Raw genomic sequence first — 27444 nt, 5'->3', positions numbered from 1 at the left:
TTGCCACTTGTAATAAACACATTAGAGAATTACTTGTCAGGCATTTAATAGATAATTGTGTTTAGTGTTCAGGAAAACGCTGAAGAAGCATGTTTATGATTTGGATTATCTTATGTACTACTGATTCAATAATTATTAACAAACATGTATGAAACACTGCACCATATTTTAAAAAAATAATGATTGCTTTAGATGGCTGTCGATTTAGCGCAACATAACAACCTACTTTGAAAACCTGTAAAAGACATTTTGTTAAAAAGTCAGATTAATAAATCAGATAACCATAAAAGTCTATAATAAAAACAACTTCAGAAATATTCCAATAAAATACTAAACCAACAAGATCAAGAAAGTAAAAATTCAACATACTTTTTTACATATTTAACATAAAATATCATGAACAAACCAGAATTGCATTGTTTTTACTTTCATGAGAATACATGTACATTTTCTTAATTATTATTAAAGTCTGGCTATTAATTTCCTTAGAAGCTGTCATAAGCTTTTTGCACCTTTCAGATCAGGATGAAATTCATCATAAATCATGAGTATACTTTTAAATGATCTCAAACTTTTTTCTTTAAATAAAGGTGGATTTCAGTATATTCATTCAGTGGCATATCAATAATCTTACTACTACTACTTTGCATGAGCTTTAACCCTAAGAAGACGGGGGGGGGGGGGGAATTCAGCCCCCCTCTAAATTTTCGCGATAAATCCTCCGCACAAATTTTTTTGATCGTGTCACTCACTGACCTTTTCCTTTCAAGTCTTGCACAACTTTTTGTTTGAAATTATGCAACATTTTGTAAATGCATGCAGACCCAAAATTGCTCAAAAACATGAATTTGTTGCAAATCCTATGCCAAAAGTGTTTTTAGCTAAAATTCATAAATGTATCATTATTTTCCCTTTTACTGATTAAAATCAATTAATTCTATCTTGTTTATGGTCAAAATAAACTCAACTTTTTTCATTGACAAAACAATAAAAAAGTAAAAATAACAAAAAAACACTTAAGAAATTTAAAAAACAACAAAATATATATGAAAATACAATTGATCATTTTAGGGGGTTAATTGCTTCATTAGAACAAATTTGAGATTTTATGGATAAATTTGCATAATTAATTAGCAATGAGATTTTTTGCAGAATTTAATGTTAACGTTTGGGAGATTATGCCATGGGTAATTAATGTGCCGATTTTCATCGCGATCACGCGATCTACAGCTGAGATCATGAGGGGGGCTAAATCAGCCCCTCCCCCCCCCCCCCCCCCGGTCTTCTTTGGTGTCAAAATAGCCCAGTGTATTTAGGGTTGATTGAATCATATTTTGTGCTTACTTTTATGAGTGGTCCCCACTCCACATCTTTGTAATTATTGCAAAGGCCCAGGAATCATGATAAATATATTCCTCTGTGATCTTTTGTTGTCTCATCACATGCCATTGACTAGGTACTCAAAATATGCATGTATGTGAGCTCTATTATACCATATCTTCCCAGATGCACAATCATTCAAATACATACTTGATTTAGGTGTCTACAAGTAGTACAAGAATAGGAATATCAATAAAATATCAAAGCTATAGATGGCAAGGCTTGAGGTTCCTTATATATATTAATTTGGTATAAAAATACACATATTCTCTAAAGTGCAATAAATATCAATTCAATTTTGAAGTACTTGTACAATATATATCATGAAATAGAATGTAAGCATGAATTTTTTACATTATCTCTCATACAACCAACACCTCTAATTTTGTCCTGAGGTTATTTTTTATGTTATTCTTCATCTTTTAATCTTTATTATAATTTCTCCTACACAATATTTTTAGCATTGGAAGTTTTAATCACTTTCAAACAGGTATAGAGGCAAAGTAATTAAAATTTCAGACTGCAAGTATGGAAGTACAATGTAGTATAGACTTGTAACTGGTCATCTATGGCCCGTCTTACTAAGAGTTACGATCGATCTAATCAATTGTAACTCTATGGAATTCAATCAGTGTCATTTTTCTACAGGAAATTTTCACAATGTCGTTTGTAAACAAAGAGAAGCACAGTGAAAAGTCAATTTAAAAAAAAACAGTGCATGAATATATGCATCATAGCCAGAAAATATTTTGAACAAACATGCATAATACATTTTGACATTGCTGGCCGTCCATAGTTGCGATGATCGGATCAATCGCAACTCTTTGTGAGACAGGGCCCTGACATCCCCACCCCACCAAAATGAAAATAAATGCACTTTAAACATATAGTAGATACTATACACATACACACATGTATTTCAGTTCATAAATACGGCAAGCAATTGTGGCATTGCCAATCCATTTTATTTTATATACACTGTACTCTTTACATGTATAAAAGTCCAATTTATGTTTAATGCAAGGTCGCATCAGGGCCCTGTTGCATAAAAATAACTTTGCCATCCAATAACCTGTATTGAATCCCTGATTTTGGTTGGTTGGTGATCATCGTTGTAAAGGAAGTTACCATTGGATGGCAAAGTTACCATAATAGTACGTTTATGCAACAGGACCCAGAGGATCATGGATGATAGCAGGGTGGGAAAGAGTTTTCATTTTTAAGGGGCAATCTTTTTTCCACTTTGGGGCAATTTCTTTATTTTTTGCAACAAGCAATTTTTCAGTAAAAACCTCTCAATAATTCTGCTGGATGTAGAAAATTTGATTTCCAGATTTTCATTAAATTTGTGTGTCTGATCTTCTAGCAACTTCAAAAAGCTCGTCGCACAAATACCCACTTTGAGCCACATCGATCGCTATCAAGTCTTATGAAACAGGGGCCCAAGTAAAAAAAAAACTGTTTGACCTGAAAAACACTAACTGTGGCTTTATAGACAGATGGCTGCTATAATACACATACTTTGCCTCCATTGGAGTATATTTTAGTGGTCACTATAGACTGCTATAAGGATGTGGCTCCTAACACATAGTTTTGACCATATGTACATCTCTTTAAGCTTATGTATATCCCTTTATTATGTCTAATAACTTTAGATGAATTTAGAATAGTCTTGTGATATTTGATACTTATAATGAGTATTATTGGGTATAAAACTTGGGTAATCGATTTGGTTTAATTTGATTGCTAAACTCTTGTTTCCCATCTAATATTTGTTTTTTTATTGTATGGATGCAATTCATGTGGTATACAAATCAAAGTATTACACTTGGTTTAATACTTATGAAGTTTATGGGTTCTCCAATGCAATTCATGCACTATACAAACAACTGTCATAAGAATTAAACTTGGTACGTCTTTGTGAGCTTTTGCAATCTTACGGGTTTTCCAATGTATGTTCATTTGCAAAATGGAAATCAAGAGATTCCTTGTTGGACATCCTCTTGAGACAGAGTGGGCATTGGTAAGGTTTCTCCTTCCTAACATGTGTCTTCTTATGTGTAGCCAGGCCAGAGCATTGAGAAAACCTCTTCTGACACACGGGGCACTCGTAAGGTTTTTCCCCGGAATGTGTTCTCATGTGGATAACGAGTGTGTACCTTAGAGTGAACCGTCTCCCGCACTCTACACACTGGTAAGCTTTTTCATCCGAGTGCGTCTTCAAGTGTGTGGTCAGGGCCCCACTCTGAGAAAACCGCCTACCACACACAGAACACTCGTAGGGCTTTTCCCCGCTGTGTGTCCTCATATGGACAATGAGTGTGTTCTTGACGCCGAACCGCCTGCCACACTGAGGACATTGGTGGCGCTTTTTATTCGAATGTGTCCTCATATGAGCATTGAGAACAGAGCTTTTGAAAAACCTATTACAAATGCTGCATTGATACTGCCGATCTCGTTTTTTGATCCGTATCTTGAGGCTATTCTCCGATACAAAACTTATCTTGTTGTAGTCAGGAGAAATATGAGGAATAGCGTGTGTCAAGGGTTTAGCCTTTTTCTTAGACTTGGCGATCATGTTGGCCTTTGAAGATGTTCTTTCTGTTAGCACATTTTCAAAGGCATTGCTACTGTCAACATCACCACTTAAACTACTCCGAGAACCATTCCTTTCACCATTCACTTTTGTAAGATCTGTACTGCACCTTATCATGGAATCACCAGTATCATATTTACCTGAACTGGTTTGTTTGGCATCTTTTCCTGTTGGCAGAATTGGTTCTTTGATGCCCTCCTCTGTAGCTTTCAGTTTCTTTGAATCCTTGTTGCATTCATTTATCATATTGCCTGTTAGTGGGTGCTCCAACATTGGACTGTCCTGGTGTTCTTCATGAAGTTCTGAATCTGAACGCAAAAGAAAGGAAATGAAACAGTACTGTTGGGGTGAAAATGAAAGCAAAAATAATTTCCATATTTAAAAAAATTATGTATTTGCAATAAAAAAGGGCTTATTGCATTAACCGCAGGGTGTAAATATTGACAGTAGTGAGTCTAAATGGTGAAAATACTACACTTCTGTAGTACATACTAGCACCCACATGTGTCGCTGGCACAAATAGTAAAGAACAAATTCATGTTTTCTTTCAAGCTTTCTGTATCTTGGATACATCTATTCTAGATAATAGCCAAAGCCAGATGTTCAGGGTGATTTTGCCATTATTTGTCACTATCACATTAGGGACCCATCATGATTTATCTGATGGGAATACATCAAATCTCAGGGAATATGATATTGCATCTCAATATTCTACATGTGTTGAAGACTGTGACAAAAAAGTCTTTTGTGTAGCACATTCTTACGTGGGGAAGTATGGAACTCAGTCAGGAGCTTTCCTCATGAAATTCTTAATCAAATTTAGTACATGTAGTAAGAAAAATTATTCTAATCATCAATATAAGAAACACAATATCAATTTCATATAACTTGCTAAATTAATGTTTAGGAAGAAGTATGCGACCCAACATAAAAGAAATCAGGCAGGATCAACTTCAGAACTCCCTCCCCCTCTCTCTCTCTCCTTTCATTAAAATGGTCCTAATATGAGATTCCCAAACCTTTTGAGAATAAGCAATATTGACAACACCAAACATAGAGGAAAAACCTCTCTGCTTTAGGGCCTTTTTCAATTAAAATGTTCATATCTTGTGAAGATACACATCTTACAAATACACAATAAAATTCATATTTCCCTAATTGCGATGTAATGTCACATATCCATGGAAAGGGGTAGCAAAGAAGTCTCAAAAGGGAAGATACCTATGTTATTCTCATCAAGCTTTATATTTCATTTGCCTAGATACGGATGTTTAAATAAATATTCATAACATGTGATTTGAAATGATTTACAACATTTTTTCTATGTGCAGCATAGATTGAATAACTCCTGATTTTATAAATATACAAGTAATTGTGTGCTAATACTAAATTTTGCTGGTGATTCTTTTTTTAAGTGTTTGGGATTTAACTGTAATCTGGTTATTTGAGAGATAAATTTCAGCACCTGACATCAGAGCTGCCAACCTGAACAAGAACATTTCAGTATTTTCAAGGCTTAAAATCAGTGTTTTGGTGAGAAGATTAGTATTTTCACAGGAATAACATAGGACAACACATAAAATGAAACCTTAGAAATCAGTATTTTCCATGAAACCAAAAGTTTTCTTCTCTATTTTCAGTACTAAATACAGAAAATCAGTACTACTTGGCAGCTCTGGATCATGATTTGTTTATCATATTTTAATATACCTATTACTTGTTCTCCATACCCATCTTGCATACTGGTATCTTGCACTGCCAAAGTATTCATGTTGTTGCATTCATCTCTCTCATTTTCTGATAGAGGGCGCTCCAATGCTGGATTGTCATGAAGAAGGTCGGAAGCTGTAAGCAAAATAAGAAATGAAATAAAGCCCTGTTTAATGGGTGAAAAATGCAAAATAAGTATTCTCAATGAATCAGAATGTTTCTTGGGTTTTTATAGATTACGCCAGTCATCAGATCATGGCATGTCTGCACACAATGTACATGTATGCACTTTACTCGCTCCCTGAAAAGCATTCCAATATAAAGATATCATTAAAGGAAAAGTCCACCCCAACAAAAGGTTGATTTAAATAAAAAGAGAAAAGCCCAACAAGCACAACACTGAAAATTTCATCAAAATTAGATGTAAAATAAGAAAGTTATGACATTTCAAAGTTTTGCTTAATTTCACAATTATAACAGTTATATGCATACCCTGGCTGGTCTGCAAATGAGGAGACTATGATGTCATCCACTCACTACAGGTATTTCTTTTGCATTTTATTATGTGAAATATGAAATATTCTAATTTACTCCTCATTGCCAAGTGATACAACAAGTAATTCCTCCCTGAACATGTGGAATTAGCACTATTTAATACTATATGGTTCAGTCACATTGGTCCTTATTGTAAAATCAATAAACAATGAAATTAATTCAAACAATAAAAAACAAAAGAAATAGTGAGTGATGGACATCATCGACTGAGTCACCTTCATGTACTTATGCATATCACGGTTTTGTGAAAAATAAGCGAAACTTTAAAATGCCATTAGTTTCTTATCTTACATCTGATTTTGATGAAATTTTCAGCACTATGCTACTTTAATTTTTCTCTAGATCTATTCAAGTCAGCATTTTCCTGGGGAGGACTTCACCTTTAAGTTTATTGCTTTGGCACCTTGCCTCACATGAAGAGAAATAAATGCAACTCATTAACAATTTCATTATATTCATGAGTTAAAGCAAAAGCAATATAATCAAATAAGGACAGTACATATAATCGATATTGATTTACAACAATAATAAAACATGCCTCCCTGCAATTTACTCCAATTAGTATGTCTACATCTACTGAAGATAGGTATGTCACATTTCTAATTATTTAGATCTCCTTTCTCTCCTAACATAATGACTACACACCTTATTTTGACTTGAATTTCTTTAAAATACATACATCACATCCCTTGGCATGGGGTAGTGATCATGCTCCAGAGGATATATTTAAAAAAAAATCCTCCCGACGTAATTGTCTAGTTTAAACCATGGTTTGAGGTTTCTAATCTTATTTCTGTGTCCTTTTTTGGGCTCTTGGGATTTGATTCCTACCTAGGCTTATTAATATACATAAAATAAATGCATCTCTGTAAGATGTTAGGTTGATTAAGTTTTAGTATGTTTACATCTGATGCAGATAAGCAAGTCTAAGTCTCCTTTCTCTTCTAAAATAAATATTACATCTGCATAATTTTGACACAAATCTCTTAGAAACACACTAACATACACATTCTCTTGGCATAGAAAAATGATCATTCATCAAAGGAGAAAATAATTATGCTATTCTCCTTGAGCTCTACACTGCTACTGCCTAGTATTTAATTATGGATAAATGTAAAAGCATGTTTTGGGGTTGTTACATATATCTTTCTTTTATAATTTTTTTTTACATAATTGGGATCTTGGCAGTAGTCTCTTTATACCTTTAGTTAATAATAAATACAGATTAATATTAATTTTGTTTGATTATAGAGAAAATAAATGTGTCCCTGTAATAAGTTGGATTTTGTTTAGTATAATAGAATGTTTACATCTAAAGAAGATAGGCACATTTAATTGTTTAGGTCTTCTTTCTCTCATACAATGTCAATGAAAGGTATGCCTAATTTTGACATGAAATCTATAACATATCACACTTTAAAAAGATCTACAAAATTTTTATATGTGCATCATTGATTGAATAACTCATGACTTCATAAATAATCAAATGATTGTTTAATTTCTTTTTAGAGTGTTTGAAAATTCAACTGTTATTTGAAAGTGAATTCAGAACCTGATCATGGACTTGTGATTTATATATTGTATTTTTATGTACCTGTTGCTATTACTTGTTCTTCATACCCATCTTGATTACTGGTATCTTGCATTGTCATAGAATCCATGTTGTTGCATTCATCTATCTCGTTGGCTGATAGATCGCGCTCCAATGCTGAATTGTCCTGATTTTCTTCATGAAGAAGGTCAGAAGCTGTAAGCAAAATAAAAATGAAATAGAGCTCTGTTGAATGAGTGAAAAATGCTAAAATAAGTATTCTCAAAGAAAATATTCCACTTTTACAGCGCTTACAACATCTGAACGGTATGTCTTAGTGATTTACAGATTACGCCGGTCATCAGGGGCTCGTTTCATAAAGGATTTACAACTGTTGTAACTTTGCCATTATGGCAACTACCATGGTAACCTTGATTCTGATTGGCTGCTGAGCCCTGTTACCATGGTAGTTGCCATTATTGCAAAGTTACAACAGTTATAAGTCCTTTACGAAACAGGCGCCTGATCCTGGCATGTCTGCACACAATGTATGACGTTTCTCCTCCATGAAAATCATTCTAACAAGATATTTATATCATTATAAAGTTTATTGCTTTGGCACCTTGTCTTACATAAAGAAAAAAAATGCAACTCATCAACCATTTTATTGTATTCTTTAGAAAGAGCAATTAAATCAATTAATCAAGGACATTACATATAGTCAACATTTATTACAAAGAAAATAAATAACTCCCTGCTATAGGCTATTTTTTCCCAATCAGTATGTCTACATCTAATGAAGATATGTATGTCTTTTTTTTTAGATCTTGGTTTTCTACTAAGATAATGAGCACACGCCTTTTTTTTTACATGAATTTCTCTAGAATACAAACATCACTTTCCCTTGGCATGGGGTATAGTGATCATGCCTCTAGGGAAAAGGTATTTAGGAAACAAAAAATTTAGATGCTATTGCTTGGTTTTAACCATTTGAAAAACCATGGGATTAGGTTCCTATCCTTGTTCCAAAGTTTTTAGATACATGTAAGTGGACTGTTGGCAATACATTCCTTGACCTCTTTTGAGAATTTAAAGGAAAATAGAATGCTCTCCAGCAAATAGACTTTTTTTCACTTTTGTACATGTATGTGTGTCCACATCTAATGAAGATATACATGTACATGGATTAGCTGACAGGGCTCCTTTCTCGTACAATAAATGTTACATATTTATGCCTCATTTTGACACAAATTTCTTTAAAATACATTGTATCACATTCTCTTGGCATGGAAAAGTGATCAAACCCCAAAAGGAGAAAATAATCATGCTATTCTCCCTGAGTTCTACAATGCAACTGCTTAGTATTAAATGATAAAATCATGTTCTAGGGCTCCAACATGTATCTTTCTTTACATTTTTTTTACACAATCGGGGTCTTGGTATCAGTCTCCCATATGTATACCTTTAATAAGTAATTGATATTGATTACGGTTGAATAAAAAGAATGCCTCCCTGAAAGAAGTTGGATTTTTTAAAAGTATGTTTACATCTAAAGAAGATAGGCATGCATGTCTAATTGTTTAGGTCCTCTTTCATCATACAATAAATTGAAGGTATGCCTAATTTTGACATGAGATCCATTGAAATACATGTATCACAATCATGGGGTTGTGATCATGCCAAAAGGAAAAGATATATTTTTTTAAATAGCCATTTTCTTTGAACTCATAGCAATCCCCCAGTATTTATGCATGGGTATTAAAAAAGTAATATGGAATAAACATTTTCTTATTGATTTTCAATGTACATTGCAGTTGCAATAGAGCTTCAACAATATATCAATAAATAAACAAGTAGACCCTATTTGTTAAAGCAATGCCACCCTAATCCTGAATGCATCACAGCCTCATAAAGTGAATATTTCAAGAATATTAATACTGAAATACAGTTTCAGAAAAAGAAAATGCTGTGTACATATGGAGCTTCTGTAGGAAGGTGCTCCAAGAGATTGGCACTCACCTTTTACTGAGGAAAGCACAGCTGCATCAAGTACATGAGCTTTGAAGCTTTCGTCCTTTGGGTCTCTCTCGATATAGACAAAGTCCATATCTTGTTCATTATGCAACTCTCTTTCTGCCTCTTTGATCTCAAGTGGCGAATGGTGGTTCTGTTGAGTGTGTTTCCCTTAAAGTAGATCATAAAGAGCATGGACGACAATGAGTTTGCTTGAATTTTGTTCCACAAAGAGCCAAGGGTGACAAGTCATGCTTTAGAGCCATGCACCCATGAAACTTAAAATAAAGTGCAATTTTTGATACAGGTATCTACATTGTACATGTACGTATATCTACTGAACATGTATTCAATTCAATTCAATTTTATTTATTTCAAAGTACCGGTATTCAAAGTACCGGTACTGTATTTTTAAACAATATTTGCAGTACATGTATTTATCATTGAAAACAACTTTATCATCAATGGCAAACACTATTGCCTTGTAACATCAAGAGATACAATCCATCATATGACCAATTGTAAATGGTTTTGAAAAACTTGCTTTCCCCTTATCTTCTTTAAACTACAATCTCTACTTCAATTTTGAAAGTTCTTGTGGATTTTTAGCATTGATCCTAATAAACATTGATAAGTATATACTGTATTATTTATGATTATTAATTACTAATTTTGTAACAAACCATAAGCTAGAAATATATCATGCACCATTTTTACCTTCTGTGGCTTCTTCTGTGGCGAAGGGACCATAAAAACTTTTTTTAGCATGGATGCCCCGTACTACAGCTTCAATGTTTTTTGGTTTAATTCTCATTGTAACTTGCTGAAACAAAGAAAGGAAATATATTTTGTGTGAACTATTGTTTATGGAACTAAATGGAACATATGTGGAATTGCTGTAGTGTCCAAAGTCTTCACTGCCCCGCTTGTCTGCACTTGGAAGTACCTAAATGAATCTTACCAAAGAATAGACAGGAATAACTGTCATTTCTGGGGAGTTATTCAACGATTTCTGACATTTTACAATGTATTGGTGAGTGGAGCCACCTCAATTCAGCGGAACCAAAAATACAGAGACGAAGCTTTTGGTCTAACCAAAGAATACACAATCATCTAGACAGGAATTCCTGAAACATGTCAAATTAATTGGGCAGATATGGGGTAGGCCTACTGTACCATTGTTTTCTTTAATCTGGAAATGATAGGTCGTGGTTTGGGGGTTTTTGGCAAAGAATTCATTTTTTGCTGAAATTTCTTTTTTTATTATGAGATTTTTTAGCACAAGCAATAACCTTTAAAAATCTACTCTTCAAAATATCAGAAATGTCAGATTAAGTTTTGAAGAGTCCGAAACTAAAGTCTTAAAGAAATTCAAGTTCTTAACCAAATCATAATGTTAGACTTGATTTAAACAGCATCCAGATCTATGGTATACTTCGGGCGAAGTTCGTGCAGGCTCCACTCCACTTCACTACCGGTACCGTACATTACGCTGAGCGTGGTGTAGGCAGTGCTGCACGAACTTCGCCCGAGGAAGTTGAATTAGGGTCTGTGACTGTATCTAATTAAGATCTAAACGATTTTTTAATTAGAACCAAGTTATAACAAGTTATTAGGCCTACCTCTATGTTGGTGACTTTTTGGTATTGAAAACTGCTCGGTTAAGACTAAGAGTAAGAATAAGATACCCGGTCGGGGGTTGCCGGAGCATGCCCCAACTCCCACCAAGCCAAGGCTAGGGCCTAGCGCAGGCTTGGCCTTCCTTGACCTTGGCTCTGATCTGCCTCTGCTCTGGGATTGGCTTTGACTTTGTGAAGCGTAACTTAGATTGCGGGTGTCTGACACTGGTGAAACGTTAGAGCCTTAACTTTAGTCTTTACACTACACTCTTTAAACAACATAATTTTTATGCAACACTTGATAAAAGCAGTATCATGAGTCATATCATCGAACAGCTGCGCTGGCGAATCGCGATCATATCGAACTTTATACTTCATATCGATCATGCATAAATAGCGCATGCGCTGCACGATCGACAATCAATGCTACGCATATTTATGCGCATGCGTAGATCACCAAGCAGGCCAAGGAGAAACAAAAGAAAAGAAAACCTTTAATTTTATATCCCCGGGGGGGGGGGGGCCACTTACATTGACGAGTGGATACCATGCGCGACCAAAAAAACACGTAAAAAGGATGTCTTTTTCACGATAGGGCACGTTACGTACGTAACGTGATAAGGGTGTCAAAAACACAAAAATAATGAAAAAGGGGTATCTATTTCACTAGGAAAATTACGTGTTTAGGGTCGACTTTGCGGGGATGATAAAACAAAATTAAAATGTATTATAAAGGATGTCCTTTTTGCCCCAACACTTCGTGTTTAGAGTCCGATTTGCGCGAGGTGTAGAAGCTGGGGTCGTACAAAATCAAATAAGGTAAAGCCGACGACCGAAGGACCCGTAACAATAAAACATTCCTGTACTTGTTTAGGGGTTCATTTCAGGAAATATTTGCCAAGAGTATCGTTTTGTTTCCAATACTTGTTAAGGGTAGGGTTTCACACGCCAATACTTGTTAAGGGGTGCATTTTCAGAATATGGAATTTACGTGTTTAGGGTGCTTTTCGAGACCCCATGGTCGCGCATGGTATCCACTCGTGAATGGAAGTGCCCCCCCCCCCCCGGGTTTATATCTGACTGAGCTGAGAGAAAGAAAACTTCTCTTGGTAAGCCACTCAAAAATTATGCGCGATTCATGACGCTTTTTTCAGCCAAAAACGGAAAATGATTTCCTCTAAGTAATTTTCCAAAATACATGGGGAAGGCGGGGTAAGTGGTGACACTTTTTGCATTTTGAATGTTAGAATTGATATGACTAGTACTATTGTAGAAATAAGTACCTTGCCTTTAAATTTGATTCTTGGGAAATGTTTTTCACCTAGCTACATATAACTTTCTACCCCCACACTGAAAGTCATCGGGACCTTTGAAAAAAACGATGTCAAATGGCTCAACTTGCCCCATATATGGGGTAAGTTGTGCCACCGTCTGGGGTAAGTTGAGCCACAAAAACTACGTACAAAATGGATAGGGGAGAACCAGCATGTCAATTTTTTGTTTAAAGTCTTTTCGCTTGCTAATTCTCTATAAATACTAACATCCTTTAAAAGGAAAAGAGCAGTCATGTAAATTTGCCTCTTTCAGCCTACATTTCAATCGATTTTTATGGTTTGTTTGTTTTTTAAGATACATTACCATAAGAATTACCATGGCTTAACTTGCCCCATGCTGTTTGGCTCAACTTACCCCAGTTCGAACTTAGTGCGATAATTTTGTATCCACACATTTATTATCCATCCATCATATAAAAGACTATGACAAGATGAAGATCCATACCTGGACTAACAATATTGTTATCATATGTCTTTACTATATTTAAAGACTTGTGTGTGAATAAAGCACTTATCTATTTCACACTCTTTTTTACTTTTTTGGCTGAATATACTTTTCCCTCTAAGAAACTACTTTTTTTCAAAGTGGAAAACAATGTGGTGGGGTTAGGGGTTATGTTATGGGTCATCAATACATGACACCACTACAATGTCTGACTCATGCATGGCCTGGGGCTGGTGGCTGAACTTGCCCCTATGCTCAACTTATCGATCTTATCGATTGCTCCGTTCGCAGTTAGGCGATCTACGCCCTCTATCAACAAACTCTTTATAAAACTCCATCTAGCTACACCTTCCTTCAGATCAGGCCACGAATACACACACAACCACGTAACCCCCCCCCCCCCCCATGCTGTATTATGGTCACCATTTAACGTGTAATTCTCTATTGACCATAAACACAGTGTTACCAACCAACATAAAAGTGATTGCGTTGCTTCATTTTACTTGAATTCATAACCTTTCCCAGGGGCGGATCCAGCTTTGGCCGATAGGGGGGTGGGGGCCCGGGTGAAACTTACCTTTATTTTCCCCGATCGGTCGCTCAAAATTGATTTTTATTTGTTTCTTTGAAAGGGTAGTCCTTACAGTCACTTCTTAGTTTTATTCTCACAAAGCATAGATAAATAATAACCTCATGTATAAGCCATAATTGAATAGTACGAGCGCGAAGCGCGAGCTAAGTTTTTAAAAGGAAATTTCATGTATTTTGTCCTGAAAAATAAACATTCTGAGCAATTATTGTGATCGTGAACAGGTGCAGATCCATGGGGGCACAGGGAGCACGCCCCCCCCCCCCCTTTTGAGATGCAAAATTGAAAATTTGTAATGTAAATATGCCATTTTTATAATTTATGTTTTTTCGCTTGTCAAATTTGTTCTGGTACGAAATCCCGGTACGAACTATTCTAAATTTGTGGTTGAAAACCTTTTTTTTGGGGGGGGGTGTCTAAATTTTCCTTGCTCCCCATTGTTTTATGAAGTATGTATGAAATGGAAAATGACTATGAACCACCGTAGCCGAGAATATTCTTGCAATTATCTATCATTCAGAACCAACGTTTCATATATCCCCAAATATATATATTCAGAAAAAATATGGGCAATTCAAATAAATGCAACAAACACCGAAAGAACTCTTGTGACTTCGTGTTTTTATTTGATAAAATTGCACTTTTGACGATATAAATAAATACACAAAAATAAAACACAATGGTATAAAATTTTTGCATCAGCTTGTGTCTTATAGCAGACCAGACCCATACTTTATAAACCGTTATAACATGAAATAAAAAAGAAGAATGCAATGTGGAGATTCAAATACGGTACACTTAAGTAATGAAACCATTACATACAACAAGTGCAGAACGCATGAATGTGTCATGAATAAGTCCTGTGATCTTGTGTAAATCTATAAGACTAAATTACATTTTCTACAATCAGCATTCCATACCTATACTTAAAGAGGAAGTTTGCTATGAAGATACGTTCATTTTAATAAGACCAGAAAAGAAAATATTGGAGGAGATTTGATGATTCTATTATGCAAAAGATCTGGTCCCAATCACACTCCACTCAGATTGAGACGACGGACCAGTCGTTTTGAAGTGGGATTTACATCTTTTGAGATTGGATTTACCTCTTTTTGGAGTAAAAATGTATTTTAAAATATGTTTACTCCAGAAAGAGCTGTAAAAGGCACTCTCAATGAAATAAATTCCACTCCAAAATGACTGGTTCCTTATCTCACTCTGGGTGGACTGTGATTAGGTACCAGCTTAGCTTTTTTGCTTTTAGAGTTAATTCAATCCAGGGATATTAGGGAGATATGAATTGTTAAAGTTTTTGATTTTGACGTCATCATGCGAGTAGCCCCTATTTAATATAAATTCCATGAATTTCAATGTTTGTAGTTGAACATAATTATACGAATGGTAATATTATTTTATAGAATGAGGTAGGCCTTCTGAATGATATATCTGATTATAAGCTAACACGTTTCTTTTACCATAATAGATTTTCGTGAAACCTAAACAATTATTTTTTGCTTCGATCGCTCCTTTATTTAGAAAGCAGTTTTCACCCTAGTTGAAAATGTATGAATTCTGTGTGACTGAACTGATCCGTAATTCAAAATACTTTTTAAAATCTAAATCTGATCTTCTCGATCCTTTTTCTCATATATTTCTTCATTATTGTAAAAACGCATGTATATTATTATTTACCGACTTATTATGATTCTTTTTAATTTTCAAGGGGATCCACACTTTACAAAAATTGTTTTTAGTGGACCCCCCCGTCACACTTTCATTATTATGCTTTATTGTCATACTGCTTACTTTTAAATGGCAATCAGTTGACATCACCCTGATTTATATTACTTTGTATCTTGTTTGAGTTGGAAATGAATTAAAGCATTTATTTGAACTGTATACAATAATATCAGCATGGCAGATTCAGGGGGCACATCTGGTCCGTGCCCCCCCCCCCACCCTTCCCTTTGAAAGATATTATTAAAGTTTGTAATGTAAATTTGCCGTTCTTACAAAAGTGTACAAGGTGAAAACCCTTATTATTTTTTTTGCTTGCCAAATTTTCCTCGGGAAATTGTGCACCCCACCCTTTGGAAAATCCGGGATCCGCCCCTGAATATTAGTATGGTTTATGAATAAAAACTCCGGCGCGCTTACCACATTTATTTTAATGTTCAACAAGAAATGCAGCGGATTAAAGCGCATCATTATTCGTTGTGTGGCTACCAAAGAAGTGATCAAGCACCCCTCAATAATAATGATGATGATAATTATATCTGTAATGTTACATCCCTATTTAAAAAAGGGTTTCACCCAAAATTTAAGAAAGAAAAAAAGTCCTCGCTTTCAAAAGGAGGGGGGTTAGAACGGCAAATTCACAGTAGAAATTTTAATTATGCCTCTAATGGGGGGCATGGGCTAGATGTGTGCCCCCCCCCTGGATCTGCCAGTGATAATACTATAACGATGATATATCTATATGTATCGTTACATCTCTATATAGTTCCAACGATCAGAAAAGGTTTCACAGTGCATCAAAACTTAAAATGAACCAAAGCATCGAGGATACAGGACGGGTGAATTTATGATACAGGACATGAGTGCATAGAACATCAATCATTAAACCGGTGACTCTTTAAGGCTATTCTCATTCAAAAGAAATTTGAAAATACCTACAGTTTACAGGACTCAATTTACTGATTGAGATAAATATCACCAAAAGATTGCTTTTTATCGTAAATATATTATTTGCTTAAAGTTTACAAACATTTCATTTATATTTTGTTCATAATCTTCAACATGTTCGATATCTGGCATTTTTTCATACTCCCGTCATTGCTTATAAATCATACAATTTACAATTGATATATTAGAACACAACATCCACATAGACTGCAGAAAGGCCTATACAAAAGTTGCAGGTGACATAAAATGCACACATCGATATATTGTGTTCGGAACATCAGAGACAATGTTGTGAATGCGAAAAGACATAGAAAAGCACTATTGGTTTGATACCATGTAAACCGCAGGCGAACAATAAGTTTTGACATTATTTGGCATTGTTGCTTTATATTATGCACTATGAAAAGATTAATAAATGAAATGATTAAATTATAATTTTCATGTCTGTACATGTATAATAGATCGGATTAGGCACTTACCATAAAAGCTATCAACTTATTCCCCATAACATCTCAATAGCCTCGGTCAGACGTTATTTCGTTATTTAAAGTGCCAATTTATCCACTGCCAACTCTTCCACTCACCATTCGGCCTACCTTCATTTAGTCTAATGCCATTCTGTCCATCAACATTTCGTCTAACAACCATTTGGGCCAATAACCATTTGGTCAAATCATCACTTCGTCTAATTACCAGATGGTCAATGACCATTTCGTCTCACAACCAGTTGGTCTAATACTTGCTTTATTTTCATTCATTTTTTGCCAAATGAACACTTAGTCTAATTAGACCATGGTATATGGACTCAATGGCTATTGGACCAACTGGTTATTAGACGAAATGGTGAGTGGAGGAAATGGCATTGACAAACTGATGGTAGACCAAATGGTAGTAGACGAGTTGGCAATTGGACGGATTGGCATTGGACCAAATTAAAATAAACCGATCAGACTGGGGATCTTAGTACCCCAGAAGTAGGAAAATTCAATTATGGATGGAATAAAATTCCAAAGATATTTATCCTATCACGGCCAAGTTGTTTTCGTCGGAGGAATGGTAGGAGGAATTCCAGTTGGAGTAAAGGTCGGGGTAGTGCCCGTCTGGATAGAGTTACTCCGACCTTCCTCCGACCAAGATACATAACTCCCGGAGTAAAAAAAAAAAAATACGAGAAGTTAATTGTTCCCGCACCTCCTGGGTCGAGTATGGCAAATTTCGATTGATGCTTTACTAAAAGAAGCAGCTGTCACTATGGTGATTTCTGAAAGCATGGTCCTGTAACGCAAAACACTAGTGATTATTTGGCTATAAAAGTAGGTTCAAATTCCACTTGCATATTGAAAAGTTAAATAAAAAGCTGCGTGTTAGTTAACATTTACACAGTGGGCGATTAATGGTTTCCGCGCTGGTGCTGCATAAGATTCGTGCTGGTGTTGGTGTAAGCATTTCTGTTAAGGTTGTTGACGTTCGTAAATTTTCATGTTGGCACTCAATTTTGAATTAGGTATGACAGAATCATTCAATATCGCCTTATAAAACGATACCAATCATGTGATAGATGAGTACAAAGTAACGTCACTGTAGCAACCAAAGTAAGAGCCCAAGTAGCAACATATCTGAATATCTCAACATATCGAACTTCTTACTCATCCAGTTAATACTTTGAAGAAAAAAAATAGAATATAGTCATGATCTGCACTCATGCATGAATGATAAATAATCTAAGTTATTTCAAATGAAAGAGGCGATTCTAAGCTATACAATGGTATGTCATTTGTCTATTGTGTTTGTGATTAAGTTGTGAAAAATCATCGATGAATCTCGGTTTCGTTTTTTTTCCTGGGACGCACTGTATATACCGGTATTATTCACCCACATAAAATGTTCAAACGTTTCACTCTTATACCAATGAGGCCGATCGATGCATTTGCCAACACGAGTAAGTTTCTTAAAACAAAAGAAAAAGAAGTAATCAGAAGTTCGTTTCCCATGGAGAAACGTCTTGCATTACAGCCTTAGCTGAAGGGTGGATAGACAATAATTTCATTCTACAATGAAATTACTTCCAAGCCACGTAATTTGAGGTGGACTTTTAACAAGATCGATTCAGCATCACGTTTAGATCGAGGCAAGATTATGGAAAGAATGCTTGCACGCATAAGAAGTATTCTACATATTAAGGAGTTTACGTTAGAAAACAGTGAGAATCAGTGCACGCTACACTCGATTCCCGCAATTTCAATAAAAGGTGTAAATATTCCCCGGCCTTTGTCTGTGCCACCATCATTCTTTTATCCAATGACATTTCATCTGGACGTAATTAAAACCCCAAAGCACGGAGTACGGTAGCGTTCTGCATGCGCTGAATGAGTTAACAATTGGCTAAGTATGTTACCTTCTTTTACACTGCATTATGTAGAATGTTTCTCGAAATGTTTTCAGCTTGAATCGTTAGGTCTCTAACCATATGTTTCTGCGATCTCTGTAAAACTTGTAAGGTACGATATTTCGTCTTGTACACACGAATAACAACTGTTAGAGAGCGGACAGGATTTCCACAGTGAAGGAAACTTATTTAAAGGTCAAGTCCACCCCAGAAAATGTTGATTTGAATATTTTGAGAAAAATCAAACAAGTATAAGGCTGAAAATTTCATCAAAATCGGATGCAAAATAAGAAATTTATGGCATTTTCAAGTTTCGCTTATTTTTCACGAAACAGAAAACAGTAATATTCAGTGACATGCATATGAGTCAGTCGATAATATCCATCACTTATATTACTTTCGTTTTCTATCGTTTGAACTATAGAATAATTATATAATTTTTACAGATTTGACAAGAAGGACCAATTAGCATTAAAAAAATGCTAATTCCACATGTTTACGGAGGAATCATTGTTTCACTTGACAATGAGGAGAAAAATAGAATATTTCATATAATAAAATACGAAAGAAATAGTGAGTTGATGACATCATCATTTTCCTCGTTTTCATACCGATCAAGATGTGTAACTGTTTTGTGAAATCAAGCGAAACTTTAAAATGTCAAACTTTCTTACTTTACATGAAATTTTCCGTGTAATACTAGATGGATTTTTCTCTTTTTATTCAAATCAACTTTTTGTAGGGGTGGACTTGTACTTTAAATAACTACTTAATGACAATCATAATGAAACATCCTCTTCTTTTCAAAGATACACTACTTCCTGCGAATCATCCTGGATACTTTCGAATATGGCTGCCATACTTAGATGTGACTTCCGGTACCGTTCCCTCAAGTCTTTTGCCGAGGGGCGATCCCCAGTTGACCTACTCTTGCTCAAGTGACCTTTCTGTTCCGAAGGGACCTCTTCCAACTCAGTCAGGGTCTTTCCTGGCGGAGAACTAAGCGATGCCCATGCTTGGGTATGGAGTGTAAAACCACGATGTTTTGCTTCTTCCCTAGGATGTCCAGCATCTGCAGGAAGATCTGTCGAGTGATCTTCAAGAATCGAATGTTCTCTTTCAACTCCACCCTGCTTCACATGCTTTTCTAGGAGATCCTCCGATGTGTAATACTTTGATTGGTCAGCATCCATTGCAGTCTCTGCAAAAGCTTTATGTTCGTTGAAGGACATTTCGTCGTTGTTATCATGCAAATGACCAAATGGGATATTTTCAATGGAACCTGGGTTCCCAAGTTCCGTCATTTCTATTGAATTCACTTCCGTAGTCCTAGAGTGATCTTGGGAGAGTTGCCTGCTCAGCAAGCCTTTTGTTGGTCTTTTATCTTTTACTTGCAGGCCAGGCTCCGTGCGATCCAACTTACTCCTTGGTCTCGGTCTTTCCCTTTCTTTATGTTTTCTTGGTACAGTATTTCCATCACGGTTTTTACAATCACTTCTGGGCTCCAATTCGTTTCTGTGTTGCGTTCTGATTGCTCGAACGGTCGACGGACTCCATCCTGAACTTTCAACCATTACTTCTTCTGGCGATTCCTCAGGTATATCGTAAAGCTCACCTGAGCCGAAGCTGGAGAAATCAGAGTTGTAGTTTTCACGGGCGATTTCAAAACGCGGCCCACGTAGAGAATTGCCGTCTGTTTTTCGTCTCTCGTGTGCACTTGGGGAGCTATTCGGGCTAACTGTGAGTTTCTGGTCCCTTTGTAGTTTATTGTCGACGTTGTCCTTCTTGAAGTTTTCTTTCCTTTCAGCCCGGTCTTCTTTCTTTTCAGGCTTTTTACGCTTCTTTTTGCCACGCGAGGTCTCTCCCTCGGATTTTACAGTTTTCACACTTATTGATTTTTTCTTTTCTTCCCGTAAGAAATCTGTAAAATTGTTCTGACGATCGCTGTTTTCAATGTCGACTTTTATAGTCACTTTATTATCAGGCTGATCAAACGATCTCGACGATAACATGGGAGCTCTCCTTTTGGTAGGAACTGTTAAACTGTCCAAAGAATGTTGCCTTGTTGAGATTCTTTCAAGTCGCTTGTGCTTGTTCTTATCGGGTATATTGTCTTTCATAATCTTGTCCGCATCCTTCTCCCGTTTTTCCTGTCGAGTTTTGCTCCGGGTCTTTTTCCCTTTCGACGAGCGAGAAGAAGAAGAACCCCTTTCTGCACTGGCCTGTTTCAAAGCCTCAAGCCTCTTCCTGGCGCCCTTATGGCCCTGCCAGATTGCTCTCTTCTGTTCTGGGGTTAGCTTTGGACTTCGTTGTTTTTTGCTTTTCCCCTTCTTGTTCTCATCCTCAACGACAAATGCAGCATTGTCGTACTCAACTGCTGTTTTGGTCGGCGAGACTGCATCTGGGTAACTCCTGGGCGTATACTTTCCACTTTGCAATGGAGTTCTTTGAGATTTCTTCGGTGGTATTTTTCCATTCTGGACGACCTGCGAGTGTTCGACAACGGTGACGGTCTGAGAGTTGGTCGTAGTTGGTGTAGTCACTTCGATGGTGGGCTGCGAGCTTGGACCCGGTGTCTCATCGAACGATCCTGTGAATGATCTGTCCGACCAATCAGGGGATGGGAAGTGAAGCTTGTCGTCTTCATCGGATGAGAAGTCATCCAATGAATCGAATGTCTCTTGGCGTGTGATACCTAGGAAGGACAGAAACAAAATTACATTTATTTATGAATATCACATTTTACCTTTCATGCCTTTTGACTTCAGGTTTGACGCAATTTCAAAAAGCGTACATTTTATATTCATCAATCCAAAAACCCTTGGATACAGACGTAAAAAAGGACATGTTTTATATAACTGTCCGTAACTTACGAATGACTTTAAACGTGACTGGTGACCCTTTCTTGGCGTATTCCTGCCATGCATTCATAACTGATTCAGCACCTAAGAACATGTTCTAGTCATGCGTAAAATCGTGCATAACCTCATGAATAGCTTCATAAATCACCCCCTGAGTTTCGTTGCATAAAAACTTCCTATCACATTATATAAGAGGGCCTACGCGGAACGGAACATAGAAGCATCGCTACATACTGATTGACTGAAAAGAATGGAAAAGTGTAAAATATGGAAATCATATCATGGACATTGTCATAAAACTAGCAGAAACATTGGATTTTCAATTTTAAATGACCAATTTCTCCCCGTTCTCCATGTTCTAACCTCTTTAAAAGTTGACTTATTGTCTTACACTTTTAAAATAGTTGGGCAAATATGCCCAACTTTTAACCAACCCAGGGAAGCATACTGTTCACACAACTATTTGTTAAAATCTGCCCGCATTGGGTAATGAATTTGCTCAACTGGATAATAATTGCCAATAATTTTGTACCAACAAACATCCAATATAGAAGACAGTATGTTGCCCAACATTATTAGAGTGTACCATGACTAGGGTCCCGTAACACAAAGGTTAGCGATTGATTGTACACTTGATTTTTACGATTGATTGTACATTGTAGTCAATGGAATGGTCTGTCACTTCTTCCCTCGTTTCCCTTCCCTTTTTCTTCCACTTTCTAAACTTATTTTCTTTTGTTGCACACAACCCCATTTCACCTTCTTTCGGGTGAGATGCCCCGATTAATTTCCCCTCTAACGTTAAAGTCACCAGCAAACTACTTTACCGTTCAAACTAGGTCTCGCTGGTGTGACATGGGTGCAGCCGCAGCTCTCGCCGATATATCGGAAGAATCTCACGCACACCTTCTTGTATCGGTTACACAGGAGAACAAGGAGAGGTGGGTGAAGTAAGGCCGATACTACACTACACCACGATATCGTAACCGACATCCAATACGAGGGGACGTCCTCCGTGAAGGCAATAATGTTGATAACCTGCAGCGTGAGTTGAAATCGAAAAGAAACAGTGTCTTCATGTGAGTTCGTGTTTAGCCCCAGGGGAGGGTAAAAAATCACCATTTGCTGTACTGATTACATTATGCAATGGAAATACAACAAATGGTTGACCTTTAAGTTTTATGTTGCCTAACCAAGGAAAGGATCGGATTATTATGAAAGGTTTGCTGTAAGGTTTCCAAACTTGATTGATGTTTTCCTCTGTGTGGTTTCTTTATTCACTCCGATTTAGGGTATAATGTTATTTACAACATTATGATAAAATGTGTACGGGAACAGAATAAGAATGTAAAAAGCAAGAACAAAAACTTGGTTTGTACATAAATATTCTAAAGAAACAATATCAAAATCTTGGCCCTCTTGGAAAACTGTATTTCCAAGCTCATGAAATGTGTAACGATAAATTACATTTACATTAATTACATTTACACTTTATCAGCACAAAAGGGACATAATCGCTTTCCAACATGACAATCCTAATCGAAAACGATATCATTTGACACTTTAAGAAAACTACGACATTCTACAACATTAAGCAGATTACTATTGGGGCTAAGCTGTCATATAACTAGCATTAGAGAAAGAGCTAGTAATAAAGCACTCACCACAAAAGGCAATCCATTAATACAGAAATATAACACGACCACTGTCGACACGAGGTAGTAAATCTGCTTGTTCTGCGAATCCCTTGACCCAACCACCGCCGATGTCCTCTCACCCGTTTCACTCTCGATGACGATATGAGGGATAGTGTCTTTGGGATCGGATGATTCTTCAAGCAGAGGCCAAACGAACGCGACGTTGACCACGATGGTACATATACAACCAGTACTAATGATCACGCTACCTAGAATAATGATGACGATGCACATGGCGTAGCCGTACCCTGCAATGTTGAGAACCAAACTGCAGGTCTGGTTGACTTCAAGGTTGCTCCAGCTGATAAGTGGAATCGTCCCGATGGCCACACCGAAGAGCCACATGAAGACGGCGGTGCGGGCCGTCTGACGGGAGGAGTTATGGGAGCGGTACGAGCTCGGCCATTTCAGCGTCCAGACCCGATCGAGGGAGATGAAAGCGATGTTGACCGCGCCGACGATGCGGAAACTCATGACGCACCAGACTAAGAACTTGCAGGAGCCGTCCGACCACGGGGTCTTGGTGAAGGTGATGACTGCGTACAAGAGGAGAGGTAGGAGCAAAGACAGGAGGTGGCCGAGGGTGATGGAGAAGAGAAGGACATCGGGACTCTTCCAACGTTTACGCGAAGATATGATGACGAGGGCTACCAGGTTCTCGATGGCGACGGCTGGGATCGTCACCAGCCACGCCATCGAGTTTGCCTCCATGTATCCGAACGTCGTCATTGTCGATTTCGTGCGATAGATCTTCGATCAAGCTAAATCCTATCGACGATCCTTCTCCTTAAGATACATTGTTATATATCCACGAGACGTGAAGGCGAAGACCGGAGGGATCATTTGAAGCACAGTGCAATCTGTCCCTTACTCCCTCTATGCATTATTATCCGTCTTCGTATTTTCCGAAATCGAATTATCTGGTAACATGACACCATCTTCCGTTCTGTGATGTAAAAGAAGAGGGGAAAAGGGAAAAAGAGGTGAAAATAATGATGCCTAAAATCCCTAAACAGACGCATCGCAAGCTGTTAAAATATTTTTTTCCTCTAGTTCGTAATAACCTTCTTTTGGCAATTTCTTTTGGAATAAATAAAAGAATTATCAAATTCGTTTAATCAGATAGGGTTTCATTCCGAATAATACAACATTTGCGAGGCAAGGGGGCCAATCTAGGTTCTTTGTTAATCGAACACTGCCTTATTCTTTGAAACACAAGTAGCCACTTTTCAATAATAGTGGTTAATCCTCTATGGTATATCCCATCAACTGGTTTTTTTTAATGCAATCACTTACCATTAATTGAATAAAAATTGTATTGAATTGATTATACTGATAGTAATGACGACGATTATGAGAATAATGATGACAACGACAATAACACTGTAAAAAATGAAGTGCTAATTTAGCACTTAAGGTGCTGTATAGTGACTGCACCACGAGTGCTGATTTTCCAGTTCAAAATTAAACTAAAAAATCAGCACTCGTAGTGTCGTAGTCACTATACAAGCACCGTAAGTGCTAAATTAGCACTTCATTTTTTACAGTGAATTACGATAATTATGATGAATATGAAAAAAAATATGATGAAAATAAGAGATGGTGATGATAATGATAAGGTAGTATACTAATTTCGATAATGAAAATATAGATGATAATAATACCATTATTGATCTTGCTTAAATCATGTCATAGTAATAAAAGATAACATGACTATACAATAACAGCCATAGCCAAAAAACGATAATGATAATACTCTAACACTTGAACAAGACTAATAATTCGGCGCCATCGCTCAGCCGTACCGTGGCAGGTGTTAGCTCAGTGGGAAATTTCACAGCTTTGCTCATCGTCCAAGTATAATATCAAAATCCAACTTTGTTCCTCCATCGTGGGGTAAAACCTTGCATTATAGAACACTTAGCAAACCCTATTAAAAGCATTGGTTTGTCAAAAATCTCCATTTTGTACAGATCCGGAAAAGGGTAATAACATACATTCTATGAATAATTTAGAATACTCTCTCGCGTTTGAACATGTTTATTCCAAAATAATCACTATCGTGGTAATCGGTGATTTGTTTTTTTCTTCGTCAACGGCCGTCATTAATGTCCATATCCCGTAGCGTAAATTATGTTCACTTAACCATAAGGCCTGGTCACACCGCCCGAGCGTTGTTGGAGCGGTCGTGGAGCGGTAGGTAGAGGGGGTCGAATTTCGCTCACAAAATTGGGGAAAAATCAAAAACAAAAATCGAAAACAAAATAACAACAATCGAAATCAAAAATGGAGAACGGGAGCGAGCGGCGATGATTTTTGTCCTCTCTGCTCCACGACCGCTCCAACAACGCTCGGGTGGTGTGACCAGGCCTTTATCTGCTTTTGTTCTTTTCTCCCCTCCCCCCCGTCATTTTGTTGCTGTTTTTTCTGTTCTCCTCCATCCATTCTCCTGTTAACACCTATAATTAAGATTACTATAACGTATACAACCAGAGTGGCAATTACACAAGCTCTGCTTCTTTTATTTATATATTCAGTTTTTATCTAACTATCTTTGCATATATTTATCTGTGATATTTTAATTTCTTAATAGTAGTTCCCTCATTGTCATTTTCAAGTGTCAATCGTAATCTGCAATTTGTGAATTTCTCTAAATATCTATTTAAACAACTGTTTATCTATTATCCAACCATTTTCCTACGATATTAAAAGTTATTGAAGTTTTTCTAATGACGTTTATTCTGTGTAATATAGGCTAATTATTATTTCAAACATGCTGGAAATAAATAGATTGAAACTAAACTAAAACTTGTTTCTTTCGAACTTGTGGCAATTTTTGTTTTTGTGCTTTCTTTTCATTATTCGTGTCCTATTGTGTTTTTTTTTCTCCCTTTTCCTACATTGTATTTACTATAATGATATGATATTCTGTTTTTTTTTATCAACATTGTTGTGTTATTACCATGTTTTGGTGATCCAGCCTTACAGGTTTCTTACAACCTTCATGGAAAGCCACGCAATTCATTTTATCATCTAATCACATTTTTTTATGTTTCTTTGTATTTGTATCCTATTTGCAAAATAAAAATTGAATTTAATTGAATTATCTTACTCTTCATCTTCTGTGCTTGTAAATCGTAAATAAATCTACCCTCAATTGTAACTACCATTATGGTAACAATGCTTAAAACAGTTAATCAGAATCATACTTTCTATTGAAGGCCACCCTAATAAATCTAACATTAAGTCGCCAGGATAGGTTCTTCATAAAATGCCAAATAGCAATTTGGTCTTTAAAATGTACAAATTTGAAAATTCTTATCTGAAAAAATATTCTTCATATTGTAAAAAATAGGATGTTTATACAGACGCTTTTATGAACACTCAACTCAGCGATGATTTTAGCAACATTGGGCGTCACGACCTGTAGCAAAATTACAACCATTTTCCGAGAAACATATTCTTATCAAATCAAATCGATCGGATGGGCTTATAGAGAAATAGATATTGACTGCTTGGACAAGACTCAGCTACAATATTGTGTTATCATTAAAAAAAACGCTCTGGAAAAATATAACACATTCATATTCCATGCTAACATCAGTCGCACTGATCTACTTGGAGTATCTCGTGCTCATCACCGCTATTCTAAACAAATTTGTAATAAAATTTTGAAGTTATTCGTGCCTACATGCACCTAATAATTTGTATGTAATTGTACGTATCCCTACCCAGGTAACCTCGACAATGTGTAGTCATCTATAATCATATCTTTAAGTGTATCAAATTTTCTATTTTCTTGTCTTTCCACACATCTCGAATACATTTTTTTGATAGTTCCTTTAATATAATTATGATAATAAGCATTATTGTTGTCTTTGCAATTTATACATTTTCATAATCATATCAAGTATTTAACATCATGATTTTTATTATGATTATCTCCATTGCTGTCGTAAACTTTACCGTTCCATAACATTCATCATCATCATTACATCGTCATCATTATCACCATCGCCACCACAACCATCATCATCGACGTC

At 36.3% G+C, this 27444-nt stretch overlaps 3 protein-coding genes across 3 annotated transcripts; all 3 read right to left on the bottom strand.

Moving 5' to 3' along the window:
- Positions 1-3019: 3019 nt before the first annotated feature.
- LOC121428200 (zinc finger protein 2 homolog) lies at positions 3020-4329 on the bottom strand. Its single transcript, XM_041624810.1, has one exon. It carries the CDS (start codon positions 4247-4249, stop codon positions 3317-3319), a length of 933 nt encoding a protein of 310 aa, XP_041480744.1. The 5' UTR covers positions 4250-4329; the 3' UTR covers positions 3020-3316.
- Positions 4330-4625: 296 nt separating this feature from the next.
- LOC121427956 lies at positions 4626-10560 on the bottom strand. Its single transcript, XM_041624535.1, has 4 exons — positions 9792-10560; positions 7836-7988; positions 5687-5821; positions 4626-4636 (listed from the first exon to the last, which is right to left on the bottom strand). Exons 1-4 carry the CDS (start codon positions 9877-9879, stop codon positions 4626-4628), a joined length of 387 nt encoding a protein of 128 aa, XP_041480469.1. The 5' UTR covers positions 9880-10560.
- An 8909-nt stretch (positions 10561-19469) lies between these two features.
- Positions 19470-24354, bottom strand: LOC121427668. The gene is made up of 3 exons (XM_041624182.1): positions 23369-24354; positions 22532-22742; positions 19470-21538 (listed from the first exon to the last, which is right to left on the bottom strand). The coding sequence occupies exons 1-3, from the start codon at positions 24128-24130 to the stop codon at positions 19647-19649; spliced, it is 2865 nt and encodes a 954-aa protein (XP_041480116.1). The 5' UTR covers positions 24131-24354; the 3' UTR covers positions 19470-19646.
- Between the last annotated feature and the right edge of the window lie 3090 nt (positions 24355-27444).

This window comes from Lytechinus variegatus, chromosome 14, assembly GCF_018143015.1.
Source record: "Lytechinus variegatus isolate NC3 chromosome 14, Lvar_3.0, whole genome shotgun sequence".
Taxonomy (NCBI): Eukaryota; Metazoa; Echinodermata; class Echinoidea; order Temnopleuroida; family Toxopneustidae; genus Lytechinus; species Lytechinus variegatus.
Note: the sequence above shows the minus strand (reverse complement) of the source record. Positions and strands in the feature narration are given on the sequence as shown.